We start from the raw sequence: 15,994 nt of genomic DNA, 5'->3' as shown, positions 1-15,994 counted from the left end.
GCAAGTTGTAAAGTTTCATACCTCGCTTGTGTTTTGGCCTCACTACTGTGACGCGATCACTTGACGGAAAGAGAAGCTGTCACACATTGTCTGCGAGTAGTTCATTTGGGCATCGGTCAATGCCCAAATTTTCAATGATGAATTTTTCATCGATTATCGTTAAATCAACTGTTATTATAAACTCTTAACGAGTCTAAATGTATACTTATATACTCCCGTATCTGTACTTTGCTTTATTTAATTAAAAACTCCAATTCTTTCGATGACGGAATTTTGCCTTGAGTGACCATGCAGACTTTGTTTTGCAAAGTCACTCAAAACCTTGTTTTGAGTGGCCCATCTCTGACGATGACTGCTGTAACTTGCGAGACACGTCAAGCGCCTATGACGATGGCTGCTGTATTCTGAAATGTACATGCGTCGATGAGAATGGTTGCTGTATCTTGAGAAGTACAGTCGCCTCTTACGAGGACTGATGCATCCTGAGAGGTACATTCGCCTCTGACGACTACTGGAACCTGAAAGGTACAGTTGCGTGAAAGGTACTGACAATAGTTGTACAACCAGCCTCATCTACACTCTTGATGATCAATGTGCTCTGCTGCCTTCATGCGTTTCCTCTCTGATGTGTTTCACTCGGTATCCATTTACGTCTCGCAATGAATAAATCATGGCACCAGATTTTCTTCCAGTATACACGACGCATCCGCCATGATGTTATACATCGTCATAATAACAGTGCACGTTATGGATACTTCAACACAACTCAACGGGTACGCGCAGCAGGGATGACAAGTCGGGCGAGGTCCCACTCACTTACACAAACAAGCCATCAGGGCGGGTGTGGTCCAACCGGATTTTGCAGATTTTTTAGGTCCTCTGGTGTGGGGAACACACTGATGTTGGTGTTCTTCAGGTGTGGGAAAACGCCGGTGTTGGTGTTCCTCAGGTGTGGAGGAGACGCCGGTGTTGGTGTTCTTCAGATGGGGGGGAGACGCTGGTGTTGGTGTTCCTCAGGTGTGGGGGAGACGTCGGTGTTCCATACTGGTGTCTTGGTCAGGCTCCGCTGCTGGGCCAATGTTACTCGGGAATGTTATCTCCTGCCAAATTCTGTTTCAATAGGCTCCTTTAAAAAATAATCCCACAATATTTATAAATCTAACCTATAAATATGAGCCAATAGCCCAAGCAGACTAATCAAACCTTGCCGGGAATTCCAAGAGCTTGCAGTGTTGGAAGGTCTAGCGGCACCGGGTGTCCTCACACTCCGTCTCCTCCTTCACTCTCCAGTGGATGCACGCTCCTTGTAAATCATTGGAGCACCAGTATCCTCTCCCCAACAATTATGCAAATCATCATTCACAGACGTCATTAACCTTGACCTGTGGCTTGCCATCATCTCCAGGCTACACACCGAGCCTTCTGCCACTACGAAAGCCCTCTAGTCACGCCTTTCCTCTTCTAAGCAACATAGTACCTGGTTTTTGAGGTGGAATATTTGATATTAATAGAGACGTTTACTAGCACATTCCCATTGTGCAGTAAGCTAATTGCATTCTCAATTATTTGGTCGCTATGTTCTCGAAATTACCTTCTTGCAAGACTAGTAGATTCAGAACGTAACGGGGCACACAGTTATATGCTGTTATTGTAAATTCAAGAGAATAGGATCAAGTAATCAAACGCTCTAATTATCAAAGCATTTTGCACTTCGAAAAGCTGTTGTAAATTAGTGAGGCGTGGTTATGGACGGCCGCCCTGGTTGTTCGAACTTGAGTCCCAAGCCTCAGCCTTCCAAGAAGTGTTGTGCCTTATCATGCAGTCACGAACCTGGCTGCCCCCTCATTCTTTTGTCTTGCACAAATTTATACCAAGCAACCGGTCAACCAGGATGTAAACAAAAGGACCAGCCCTTGAGGATATTAAGGTCCGTGGAGGTAGAGCGGGAACACCAGTTAGTGTGGAGCAGCCTTCCTGTACGCAGTCAGGGCGGGATACCTCTTGCTGCTGTCCACCTGAACCAACCTGCACCCGCCTGAAAATACTTGCGTCTTGTACCGTGAGTTAACTTCAGGTGATTCCGTTGTTAATTAATAAACTGGAAATGCAACAGATACTGCACTGACATTAAATTGAGCTCATTATTGAGTTTTTAATTGCTTGAATTATTTAACTTCAACGAATAAAAACAATATTGATGTAACTTTATATCTAATATATGGAGTACAGACTTTGTGAGCTTATATGTCAAGTATATGGTTCTTATACACGATAATACACGGAGAATACAGTTCTTATTCTTAATAAAACATAAAGTATACGATTCTTATACACGAAAACACATGAAGTACGATCCTGACCCACTGTGTAAGTCTATAGGAATTATGTATAGATTCCGGACCTTTAAAGTACAATAATATTTTAAAGGAATTCCCAATATTAATATATATTATCCATTGCAAAAGAAGTTAGTGTTAAAGGCGGTGTCCCAGGACATGAATGGTTCCAGCACGGCTAGGTCTCTTGATCTGCCACAACATACAAAATACAAAGTGCTAACCTAACCAGAAACGTACGAACCCAAGCAACCCACCTAACCTAACCATAGAAAACGTGAATTTTTGTAGTACTGTAGTTGATAGGAAACACCTGAAGCTCCGGACTCAGGCTACACTATTGTAAACAGCCATGCAATGCTGTATTATAACTACAGCTAATCATGGTAAAATTTTGACTGTTCTTTTACTGTTGTAGTGATTTCGATGCTGTAACGCTAATACCCAACAGTCCCAAGTTCGACTCTCTGGGAGACGGTACAGCCTTAGTTACACCGAATGTATCTATTTATGCACAAGGAAAATGAGCGTACAAAACCTGATGCGTATTGATGAAATATACGTATATTTATCAAGTATATTTACTTGAGATATAATGCCCGCTATCCTCGACCAAACGGCATTATATTTAAATTTTCTTAGGTAAACTCGTACATTATTTGCTAGCCATACGACTGTTCAATTTATTTTTCCTTGCACCACTAGTGCAACTGGTTCACAAATATTCAGTCCCTGTTATACGAGTAGGAAAATTGTCCGTGATGGAAACCTAGGTCACAGGAAAATAGCATTTGTCTTGCAGCGGTTGACCTCAAGTAAGTAATTATCAAGAGAAGGCACCAAGCCGGGGTTGACCTCAAACTGTGATTTACTGCCTTCCTTGACAGAATTGAAGTAGGTTCATGCCTTTTCCTATTGCATTTTTCTCGTCGCCAAAGGCGTCAGAAACTTGACAATGAAACAGTCACGTACGAAATTCATTTGATTGGTTTCTAATGTTTGTTGTTCTTCAGGGCAACCATGCGTGGATATGGCGTGTTGGTGCTGCTGATGGGGACGCTGGTGGGAGCCTTGAAGGACCCTGGTATAGGCGACACACTCTCCCCCGCCATCAGTGGTACAGATCTTGGCCATGAGAGGAGCAAGAGACACTTGGTGGATGTCTTGGAGCACAAGTTACGACATAAGCGAGATCCTGGCAGCCCTCATGGATATGGCTTCTCCTTCAGAACTGGAGGTTGCAGCACGTGTGGAGGAGGCGGCTTCCAAGGAGGAGGAGGAGGAGGGGGAGGAAGCAATGGGGGAGCAGGCTATGGATACGGAGGTAGTGGGGGAGGCGGCCATGGATGGAGAGCTGGTGGTTCAGGAGCAGATTTCATAAACACATTAGGCGGATTTGTAGCAGGTGGTCTTGGTGGAGGTGGTTTTGGTGGAGGTCTTGGTGGAGGTGGTGGTGGTGGATGCGGTGGAGGAGGAGGAGGGTGTTCCGGTGGAGGTGGTGGAGGAATAGGTGGTGGTGGTGGCGGATGTGGTGGAGGAGGGTGTTCCGGCGGAGGAGGACCTGGAAGCAGCGGTTATGGAGGTTCTGGATCAAGAGCGTCCAGCAGCAGCAGTTCATGGAGTAATGCCGGAGCATATGGCAGTGCCGGAGCGAGCAGTAGCAGCAGTGCATCGTCAGCAGCCAGCGGGGGCTCCTACGGCGGCTGTGGGTCAGGCTGCAGAGGTCGACGGTCAGTGGCGGGAAGAACCAGAAGGGAAGTCAAGAAGTTTGGCAGCGGTTCTGCTAGTGGATCGTTTTCCTTCAGCGCGTCTGGAGGATCTGGATCAGCCAGTGGTTCTGAAAGTGCTTCTGGGTCACACTCGGGCTCCGGGTCTGGATCCTTTAGTGGTTCGGGAGCCTTCGGTGGTTCTGGAGGAGGATCAGGAAGTGGTTCTGGATCCTTCAGTGGTTCTGGAGGAGGATCAGGAAGTGGTTCTGGATCTATCAGCGGTTCGTGGGGTGGATCTGGCCACGGAACAGGTGGTGGATCAGGTCACGGAACAGGTGGAGGATCAGGTGGTGGATCTGGGCATGGAACAGGTGGTGGATCAGGTCATGGAATAGGTGGAGGGTCAGGAGGTGGATCTGGGCATGGAACAGGTGGTGGATCGAGTCATGGAATAGGTGGTGGGTCAGGTGGCGGATCTGGCCATGGAACAGGTGGTGGATCTGGGCATGGAACAGGTGGTGGATCAGGTCATGGAACAGGTGGAGGGTCAGGAGGTGGATCTGGGCATGGAACAGGTGGTGGATCAGGTCATGGAATAGGTGGTGGGTCAGGTGGCGGATCTGGCCATGGAACAGGTGGTGGATCTGGCCATGGAACAGGTGGAGGATCTGGCCATGGAACAGGTGGTGGATCTGGCCATGGAACAGGTGGAGGATCTGGCCATGGAACAGGTGGTGGATCTGGCCATGGAACAGGTGGTGGATCAGGTCACGGAACAGGTGGTGGATCTGGCCATGGAACAGGTGGTGGATCTGGCCATGGAACAGGTGGTGGATCTGGCCATGGAACAGGTGGTGGATCTGGCCATGGAACAGGTGGTGGATCTGGCCATGGAACAGGTGGTGGATCTGGGCATGGAATAGGTGGTGGATCTAGCCACGGAACAGGTGGTGGATCGGGTGGCGGATTCGGTGGTGGATCGGGTGGCGGATTCGGTGGTGGATCGGGTGGCGGATTCGGTGGTGGATCGGGTGGCGGATTCGGTGGTGGATCGGGTGGCGGATTCGGTGGTGGATCGGGTGGCGGATTCGGTGGTGGATCGGGTGGCGGATTCGGTGGTGGATCGGGTGGCGGATTCGGCGGTGGATCGGGTGGTGGATCAGGAAGCGGGTTAGGTGGGTCGGTGGGCGGGGGCGGCGGGGGTGGCGGCGGCTGGTCTGGAGGCGGCGGGCAACAGGCCGGAGGCAGCGGGGGCGGCTACGGGGGCGGCGACGGCTCCTGGGCTACAGGCGAGGCCTACACTGGCGGACAGTCAGGGGTGAAGGGTGTGAGGGTGGGTGTCAAAGGTGACGGCCGGAAAAGTGTTAGCGTGGCTGTGAAGAGCAGTGATCAGGTGTAGCCTCAAGCTCGGTTCACACTGATTCAGTATGGTGCTCTTGTGTTTCACACTGCTTCACTGTAATGCTCTTATCTATCTATGTAATGCTCTTGTCTTTCTATGTAAGGATCTTGTCTCTGAGTAATGCTCTTGTCTTTCTATGTAATGCTCTTGTCTTTCTATGTGATTCAGTGTAGTTCTCTAGTAGGGGAAACATCATGACTTGCTTTTAAAATATTGATTTACAAACTAGGAAGTATTGTATAGTTTAATATGTACAAATACCCCGGGGACAGCCAGGTATCAACAGTTACAAATATGTGGTAATAATTAATTATAAGTCTTTCTTATTAATTACATTAATTATAAGTCTAATTAATATTAATAATAAATAAGTAATTATATTAATTATAAGTAAGGTGGAATTATAAGTCTTTCCTTATGACACAATGAGCTACTGAGAGACAGAATACTTGGGAGCTACAAGCATTTTGCCCCAAGAGTGTAACACTTATATGTTGTGTTTACTATATTAACCTACAATGTTAAATGTGATTCTTGTATTGTGATTTGTGGAGTTGTACTCACTGGATTTGTGCGCCCCTTGAGGGACTTGAAGTAGAGGAGGATAGAGATAGCCTAAGCTACTCTAGCCCCTTGAGATGTATTTTGTTGTCTCAATAAATGTACTTGTACTTGAATTGAACGTGAGTTGCTGAATATTGGATCCCGATTGGTGTCTTGTAGCAAGTGAAACACCTTGGTGACCTGAGTGAAACACATTGGTGCCCTGAGTGGAACACGATTGGTGCCCTGAGTGGAACATTGGTGCCCTAAGTGGAACAACATTGGTGCCCTGAGAGAATCACCATGTATACAGCCAGTGGCAGGTACCACAGGGCGTGGGGTGCTCCACAACACTCTGCCCCTCAGCAAGTGAACTAGTGTGCTGTGACTGCACACAGTCCGCCCCACTACACCCAGACAATAAAGCACTCATCCAGTGACTCGTCTACTGGCCCCAGTACCATTCTGTTTCTCTCTTCACCAGTTTTGTATGAAACAAGGGGGTTTCTTATGAAATGGGCTATTCACATTGATTTTAAATATCCTAGATTCCTTTACTTATGTGAATTTATATACTAGATAAGTAAAAGAGTAATTTCAGCAGCAAATTTAACGTCTTGAGTTTACAAATGTAGCAATAATTATGTAAAAGTAAATAAATGAAAATTGATGACTAGGCTTTTAATCTTATTGACTTTTCAAGTGTAAAGTAAATGTTCTAGTTTAATTAGTAGCCATGTTAATTTTCATACTGCATATTAAAAATGCCTGCAACATAATTTGCATATGTAAATTATGTTGTGGGTCTATGTAAATTTACTTAGAATCAAATTAACATAGAGAATTAATGTAATCTAGCTGGTAATATTTTAATTGGCATATAAGTTCCAAGGGCGTTTGGTGTTGGTTTAGTGATATGCACATATAATTAACATAATTTAAGCGTTATATAGTAACTAATTGTGCGTGAAGGCTGTGCCTTTGTTAAACCTATATCTAACTATCACTGAGGTAAAGCCATGTTTCAGTGTTCCAGACACCATTGGTGCCATTTTTTTTTTTTTTTTTTAGGGATATTCCTGCGCGGGCCCTAAGCCTCTGGCTGACCCACTAAGTGTTGCTTGTTTCTGTTTTACTTGGACGGAGTATGAGTATTTATGACTCGTATGGTCGCTTCAGTAAGATTTTGCCATATGTGTTTAACAATTTCTTCTGCTCTGTTGAATCTAAGTTGAAATCTTAATGGGTTTGTAACTGTGCACTGTGTTAGATAATGTTCCAGTGGTCTGTCGGGCATTTCTCCAGTGTTGACATTTCCTCTCATCTTCCGGAACCTGTAAGCCAATGATTGTAGGAGGCTCCATACACTTGAGGCCATGTTTATTTGAGAGCTGTATTCTCGGTATTCAAGTAAATTCGACATTTAACATTCAAAAGTTTGATGGCCCTCCATTGATCCAGAGGAAAGATAGTAGACCCGCTAGACAACTAATAGCTAGTTAGGCAGCAATCACCTCACCCTATTCTTCGGCGCTCTCTACGATTATGGAGGGCTTAAAGGGGAGGTGAACCCACACTTATAAATGTCTATATTTCTGCATGTAAGCTTTGTATACCCGTGTCTTTAATATAAAGACACATTTAGAAGTCCTCGTGGTGTAGTGGTTAAGACTCGCCTAACGTTTGTCCTGGGTTCGTATCCTGGCCGGGGAGGATTTACTGGGCGTCAATCCTTAACTGTAGCCTCTGTTTAACTCAACAGTAAAATGGTCGGTTTATAAACGATTTGGCGGTGTCGTATTCCGGGGCATAGGATTAAGGGCTTGCTCGAAACGCTATGCGTGCTAGTGGCTGTACAAGAATGTAACAACTCTTATATATATATAAATAAATAAATAAAAAGTAAAGTGTGTACAAGTATTTCTGAAGATGTCACATTGCTGCTGAAGCGTCGGACACTAAAATGGAAAGATTAAGTGATTATTAGTTTCTTCGCCCTCTAGATGGTACGTAGAATGAAAAATATACATAAGAAAATTAACAATAGCCACTCTGCTGCTGTGTTTAAATGCATGTATATTAGAGAAATGACACTTATGTTCCCCAAAATTATACTAATACACACACACACACATATAGGCCGAGAAGTGCGTTCTGGCTACTAGGTATATATATATATATATATATATATATATATATATATATATATATATATATATATATATATATATATATATATATATATATATATATATAAAGTTGCAGAAGAAATGAAGTCTTTATACAGTAAGTGTGATCTTGAGTCCATCACAGAAATACAGGCAATGTAATTACAAATACTTACATATGATCATAAAACCCAATATACTCGGTCACGTAATTACGTTTATGGTTTATTATCTTATATAGTTATAAAATTTTAGCAGAAGTGTATATATATATATATTCTTTATGCTTAGGTCTCCCAAGGTTGAATTACTGACTTCCAGGATGCAAGACGGGGTGAGAATAGCTCGAGCTACCTCATCCCTCTGTGTATATTTATAACTCAATAAACGTATTTGAATTTTGAATCCCCAGGATGTAACCATAACAGTTGGTTAACTCCCGGGTACCTATTTACTGCTAGGTGAACAGAAACATTTGATGAAGGCAAACGTGCCCAACCATTTTTGTCCCGCCAACGGACGGAACCCGGGGTTGTGAGTAGAGAACGCAGCCATTGTATTACACATTTATTTTATCTAGTGAGTAATTATCAAAAGAAGGCACCAAGTCGGGAGGATTATGTAGCCCCAATTATTTGGTGTAAAAGATATATAAATGTCTTCACAATGATCATTAGGTGCTTCTTTGTTTAGCCTTTACATTTTTTAGAAGTAACCAACATCTGGGAATCATTCAACAATTTAGGGGCTTTGTATGGCATTGTTAGCAGTAAATAGGTACCCGGGAGTTAGACAACTGTTGTGGGTTACATCTGTTATACTCAAATTCAGTAATTAGCCTAGCGGTACAAGCATGGCAGCCTTCATATTATCAACAGTCGTTAATCAATATAGTTTCACCAGTCTCGTAAATGCAGTAGCTCTCTTTGGCTCCGATTTATAAACGCCCTTCAAAACATATTCTCAATAATTTCGTTATTAAAACATATATTCGACTTTTAAACAAAACAGTATATAAAAATTCCATTTTCTTACTAAACATTTTTTGCTGCATATGGAGGCCGGCTCCCAGGTGATGACGTGCTGTTGGCGAGTGCGCAAGTCAGGCCGCGTCCCTGGCCTCTGCAGTCCTGGGAATCCTCGTTACCATCCTGAAATATATTTGCTGCCTCATCATTGCCTTCCTGAATAAATAGTCAATGCCCCCAGACAGGCGCTAATCAAACAAAGGCGGGGGTCCTGCTGCGATATTAAAAGCGCGGAAGAGCGTGGAGGGAACAGTCGCTGTGGAGCTCAGGCCCAGCGAGGGTAATATTGCCTTCTCCCCGGCGTACACTGTGAGTACTCTGCTACTTACCTCACTAATGTACTGAGGTTTTACGAAGGTTATTTATACGAGTTCCTTCATGGCAAAAGATCTCTATTAGAGTCAATATTGCCGATATGACGAAGGTAAACTCGTAATATTGTAGCATATAAAAGCTGCATGTTTGTAAAAGAGACAAAATACCTACGTTGTTGATGGCCCCGCTACCCTGTCCGTTCTCCATTTGCCACTCCGTAAAAAATGCAGCTGTTTTTGCCTAATCAGAAACGTACAAACCAAAGCAACTCGCCTAACCTAGCAAAAGGTTTTTGCTTATAGAAGTAAAGTTTAATAACGAGCAGTCCAAATTGATCTAATTCCTGGCTTGAAGAGGACTTCATTCCTATAAATAATTTACAACAAGCTTTATGCTTATTTCTGTATATATGTATTTTTGCAAGTAGAAAAAGCTATCTGAAAGGGATTTTGGTCTATACATGGCCCGGCAGTGGGGATGTTACTGTATAGTCTATACTAACCTCTGTGATGTAAATGTATTCTTTATCTTAGCTGTTTGTACAGTGTGACCACATTGTGTGTGCAAGTGTTGGGCTGTACTGTACCCTATCATAACGTAGGTTCACACTCCATGTAAGATATTCTTACCTGGGTTTCCCTCATGACACCCATTTATATAACAATTGAACAACCTGCAGTTAACTGTAGGAGGTTACGAGTGTTCTACTTTTGCCTGTTGATAATGTGTTCGGTTAGGCTATTGCTTGAAGTGACCTGCACTACCACCTACCCATTTCAACCCAGCTGGTCTGGCACATCCTGCAGGAACTTGTCCAGTTGCCTCTAGAAAACCTTCACTTTTGTACCAGTAATATTTCGTATATTTGGCAAGAGGAGATTGAAGAGCAATGCGTTCCGAATCTTTAATTATTTTTGACGAAAGGAGCGTCGAAATCCGTCTGTTTTGTGCAAAAGGAATATTTATCTAATTGTCCCATATTACTCTATTTAGTCATTTTTCTTGAGGTAGGGACTTATAGAGGAACTAAATAAAGGAAAGACATTTTGTGAAGTTTGAAGAATACACACAGACCAGTCACATCTCTGCGTTGTAGAGTATGGATGTGGTATTGAGTTAGATACATCAAGTTTATTTCATAATAGCTACAATGAAGGTCCTGTCTTGAATTTTTTATAACAACTTTAGATAAGGCTGTGCATGGTGGTGCATGGGGTTCAACCACTGCAAACTACCTTAAGTCCATCATCGCCCAGCAAAAATCTGCTATCAGAACAATAACAAACTCTGCTTTCAGACAACATTCAGCCCCCCTGTTTAAATGCCTAAATATGCTAAACATAAACTAACTCCAAACATTCTCTTGTGCCAACTACATTTACAAAACCCTGTTCTTATATGCGAACCCTACTCTGAAAATCGTCCTGGACAGATGTAATAGGACCCATAATCACCAAACCAGAAATAAATATCTCTGATGTCCCCAGAGTCAAACGTAATCTGTGTAAACACTATACAAATAAAGGGACCTAGTATATGGAACTCACTCCCTAACGAATTGAAAAGCTGTCCAACTTTTGCCTTATTCAAAAACAAACCAAAAAGTTCATAATTTCATCTTCATAGTTTCCTACCTAGTGCTTTAAACTCGCACTGTATCTAGTGCTACCCAATCCCCCAATATATGCACCTAAGCCATATAACTTTATCACTGTAATCATTGATATCATCTGATATCATGGTTGTTATATTGAGGGCACATTCTATTGCATTATTCCTTGAAATGATCCTCAAATTGTGCTACAATGACTCAATTGATAACCCTCAAATTTTACCCTAATGTACCTTGTAATCTTTGTCATTATAGTGTAGTCATTATTGTGTCTTAATCTAATCTTTGTTTATTGTGTCAAAATTTCTTACAATGTACCTGTAAACATTATTTGTCAATTTTGCTTTAAATTATCTACTTAAAATTATCTGATAGATTAAGGACCAGCCCGAAACGCTATGGTTGCTAGTGGCTTTACAAGAATGTAAAATCATCATTGCTATGTACTCTCTTAACCCCCCAATATACCTTCTTGTATATAAATAAATAAATAAATAAGTAATTATGACAAAGTGGTAAGCTAACATTGCTATACAGTACTACTATTGACCGACAGCACGACGTTGATATGTCTCACTGTTGTTGATATGAGGTATATATAATAATATACTCTATACTATTAAAGAGGTATACCAATAATCAAAGGAATATATATTATAGCAACCATATGTGACTTAAAGTACAAATTCGATATTAATTATGAAGTAATTACGTGTATTATCAGTTTAAATGTCGCACAAGACTTTAATTTTTTTCGTATTTTAAGCCTTTTTAAATATTTGCTAATGTAGGTAATGTACTTTCTTTCGAAAGACGTTCCTTATTAAATTGTAAAGTAAGAATGTTTCAGGTCTTGTCAGGGGCTTCTGATGAGTTGCCATAAAGAAGTATAACAATATTCGCACACAAATGGCATTTATGACCGTCCATTATTAGCAGACCAATAAGAGTTATCATAATTAATCTGATTCCAGAGGAGAACATGCAGGGGAGCGCGATGTTCCTGTTGGTGGCGTGGACGATGGCCCAGGTCCTCACCGTTCCTGGCATCGTCAACACTGCTCAAGCTCTGGGTGTCGGTGTGAGGGCCAGCGGTGTGGTCAGCGGCGGGACACACACGGCAGACTACTCCAAAGAGTACACCGATGACTCCAGAGAAGACGATGGCACGGTAGCTCACTATGTGAGTTCCGCCAAAAGAGGAGGTATTGGCCACGGAGGTCATGCCTATCGCGCAGGGCGGTCAGCGTCGCCCTTGGACTGGAACAGCGGGAGACTTGCTAGAGAGGCCAATAAGAAGCCGTGCCCGCTGTGCGGACTCGCTCAACAAGTCTCTGGAAGCGGTTCTGCCAGTGGATCCTTCTCTTTCAGCGGATCTGGATCCGGGTCTGGATCAGCCAGTGGATCCTTTAGTGGATCTAAAGGAACCGGTGGATCAGGAAGTGCCTCTGGGTCAATTAGTGGATCTAAAGGAGGCAGTGGATCAGGAAGTGCCTCCGGATCCTTTAGTGGATCAAAAGGAAGTGGTGGATCAGGAAGTGCCTCTGGGTCCTTCAGTGGATCTAAAGGAAACGGTGGATCGGGAAGTGCCTCCGGGTCCATTAGTGGATCTAAAGGAACCGGTGGATCAGGAAGTGCCTCAGGGTCCTTCAGTGGTTCTTGGGGTGGATCAGCATCTGGAGGCGGTGGATCAGGTGGTGGGGCTGGTTCGGGAGGTGGATTTGGTGGAGGAGCAGGTACAGGAGGTGGATCAGGCTCAGGAGGAGGATTTGGAGGAGGAGCAGGTTCAGGAGGCGGATCAGGTTCAGGAGGTGGATCAGGCTCAGGTGGTGGATTTGGTGGAGGAGCAGGTACAGGAGGTGGATTTGGAGGAGGAGCAGGTTCAGGCGGCGGATCAGGTTCAGGAGGTGGATCAGGCTCAGGAGGTGGATTTGGAGGAGGAGCAGGTTCAGGCGGCGGATCAGGTTCAGGAGGTGGATCAGGCTCAGGTGGTGGATTTGGTGGAGGAGCAGGTACAGGAGGTGGATCAGGCTCAGGTGGCGGATTTGGTGGAGGAGCAGGTACAGGAGGTGGATCAGGCTCAGGAGGTGGATCAGGTTCAGGTGGTGGATTTGGTGGAGGAGCAGGTTCAGGTGGTGGATCAGGTTCAGCAGGTGGATCAGGTTCCGCAGGTGGATTTTGGGGTGGATCAAGTTCAGGCGGTGGATCAGGTTCAGGCGGTGGATCAGGTACAGGAGGTGGATCAGGCTCAGGTGGTGGATTTGGTGGGGGAGCAGGTACAGGAGGTGGATCAGGCTCAGGGGGTGGATCAGGCTCAGGTGGTGGATTTGGTGGGGGAGCAGGTACGGGTACAGGTGGTGGATCAGGTTCCGCAGGTGGATTTTGGGGTGGATCAAGTTCAGGCGGTGGATCAGGTACAGGAGGTGGATCAGGCTCAGGTGGTGGATTTGGTGGAGGAGCAGGTACAGGTGGTGGATCAGGTTCAGGTGGAGGAGCAGGAGCAGGAGGTGGATCAGGTTCAGGTGGCGGATTTGGCGGTGGATCAGGATCAGGCGGCGGATCAGGATCAGGCGGTGGATCAGGTTCAGGCGGCGGATTTGGTGGTGGATCAGGATCAGGCGGTGGATCAGGTTCAGGCGGCGGATTTGGCGGTGGATCAGGTTCAGGCGGCGGATTTGGCGGTGGATCAGGTTCAGGCGGTGGATTTGGCGGTGGATCGGGATCAGGCGGCGGACGTGGCGGTGGATCGGGATCAGGCGGCGGATTTGGCGGTGGATCAGGATCAGGCGGCGGATTTGGCGGTGGGTCAGGTTCAGGCGGCGGATTTGGCGGTGGATCAGGTTCAGGCGGCGGATTTGGCGGTGGATCAGGTTCAGGCGTCGGATTTGGCGGTGGATCAGGATCAGGCGGCGGATTTGGCGGTGGATCAGGTTCAGGCGGCGGATTTGGTGGTGGATCAGGATCAGGCGGCGGATTTGGCGGTGGATCAGGATCAGGCGGCGGACTTGGAGGTGGAGCAGGTGGCGGTGGTGGAGCAGGTGGCGGTGGAGGATCAGGTTCCGGAGGTGGATTCGGTGCTGGTGGAGGTGGGAGCAGCGGTGGTGGTGGAGGGAGGCATGGTGGTGGAGGAGGGGGCGGCTGCCTCACCAACAAGCCCGGAGTGAGGTGCACCGGCTCTGGAGGCTTCCAGACGGGAGGCGCCGGGGGCGGCTACGGCGGCGCTGACGGCACCTCCTGGGCTTCTGGTGGGGCCTACACCGGCGACTCCTCCGGGGTCAAGGGGATCAGAGTGGACGTCAAGAGCCCGTGAAGTCAGGAATTCGTAATGTAAGGAGCCCATGACGTCAGGAACTCGTAATGTAAGGAGCCCATGATGTCAGGAACACGTGACGTCAAGAGCCCGTGACGTCAGGAACCCGTGACGTCAGGAACGTCGACACCTTCACACCCAGTGTTTCTCACAATGTGTCTTCATGATTGTATCCATTTTAAACTCTTGGGAATAAAAATGAATCCTCAAAATGACTTCAAATTGAACCTTTATACGGATTATCAGGTCCGGTGTTGGACTTAGGGCTATGAACAGCAAGGGTTGTTATGGCCACACCTGGTTAGGTGACCTACTTGCATATTTTCTGTATTTATAAAAGAAGATTTCTATCTGCTTGTCTGTCCAAGCTTGGAGGCCAGGGACCAGATTCATGAAGCAGTTACTCAAGCACTTACGAACCTGTACATCTTTCCTCAATCTTTGACGGCTTTGGTTACATTTATTAAACAGTTTACAAGCATGAAAACTTTCCAATCAACTGTTGTTATTGTTATAAACAGCCTCATGGTGCTTCGGAGCGCATTAACTGTTTAATAATTGTAAACAAAGCCGCCAAAGATTGAGAATAGATGTACAGGTTCGTAAGTGCTTGAGTAACTGCTTCGTGAATCTGGCCCCTGACGCTTAGAGCTAGCCTCACCTAACTTTGCAGGATGGTTGATTGATGATGGTTGGCGGCCATCTTCCCCTCTAACTGGACACGACTCCCAGTACAACCACAATGAAGTTTGAAATTGTGTTTTTTTATGTTTTTTAGCTGTTCATAAAATTGTGTTCTGATGGCAGATTTCGCTCAAAAATAACACTCAATGATAATATTTTAAATATCCATCGTAGTTTTCAAACTGCGTGTCAATTTGGGCAAAATATTAAAAATCTCCGTTTTCTCTTATGGTAAAATTTCCTTATAAAAATGACTAAGTTTAAAACTCCAGAAACAGTATTGCAATCACCCTCAATTACGCTCAAAAATAGCACTCAAGTATAACATTTCAAATATCCATCGTATTTTTCAAATTGCGTGTCAATTTGGGTAAAATTGGGACCAACACACACCGCTCACCTGCAACGTTCTCTTGCTTGGGGAAGTAAGATGCGTTTGTGGGGGTGAGGGAGGGGGAATTTTGTGGGGAGGAGGGGGGGGGAGATGGGTGTGTGTACTCACCTAATTGTGCTTGCGGGGGTTGAGCTCTGGCTCTTTGGTCCCGCCTCTCAACTGTCAATCAACTGATGTACAGATTCCGTAGCCTACTGGGCTCTATCATATCTACATTTGAAACTGTGTATGGAGTCAGCCTCCACCACATCACTGCCTACTGCATTCCTCTGACACTGAAAAAGTTCTTTCTAACGTTCCTGTGGCTCATTTGGGTGTTCAGTTTCCACCTGTGTCCCCTTGTTTGCGTACCACCCGTGTTAAACAGTTTATCTTTATCTACCCTGTCAATTCCTCTGAGAATTTTGTAGGTATTGATCATGTCTCCTCTTACTCTGCTGTCTTCTAGTGTCGTGAGGTGCATTTCTCGCAGCCTTTCTTCATAACTCATGCC

General features: G+C 45.1%; 1 protein-coding gene across 1 annotated transcript; it reads left to right on the top strand.

Annotated features, from left to right (window-relative positions):
• Positions 1-1,943: 1,943 nt before the first annotated feature.
• LOC138369572 (fibroin heavy chain-like) lies at positions 1,944-14,635 on the top strand. The gene is made up of 3 exons (XM_069332993.1): positions 1,944-2,059; positions 3,350-5,391; positions 12,088-14,635. The coding sequence occupies exons 2-3, from the start codon at positions 3,357-3,359 to the stop codon at positions 14,421-14,423; spliced, it is 4,371 nt and encodes a 1,456-aa protein (XP_069189094.1). The 5' UTR covers positions 1,944-2,059; positions 3,350-3,356; the 3' UTR covers positions 14,424-14,635.
• The last annotated feature ends 1,359 nt before the right edge of the window (positions 14,636-15,994 follow it).

Source organism: Procambarus clarkii, chromosome 29, assembly GCF_040958095.1.
Source record: "Procambarus clarkii isolate CNS0578487 chromosome 29, FALCON_Pclarkii_2.0, whole genome shotgun sequence".
NCBI lineage: Eukaryota > Metazoa > Arthropoda > Malacostraca > Decapoda > Cambaridae > Procambarus > Procambarus clarkii.
This window is presented reverse-complemented; position numbering and strand designations above follow the sequence as displayed.

Coding starts and splice junctions, on each gene's coding strand:
- LOC138369572 (XM_069332993.1), top strand. CDS start 3,357: ATGCGTGGATATGGCGTGTTGGTGCTGCTGATGGGGACGCTGGTGGGA. Junction 5,392..12,087: donor TGTGAGGGTGGGTGTCAAAG/GTGACGGCCGGA, acceptor ATCTGATTCCAG/AGGAGAACATGCAGGGGAGC.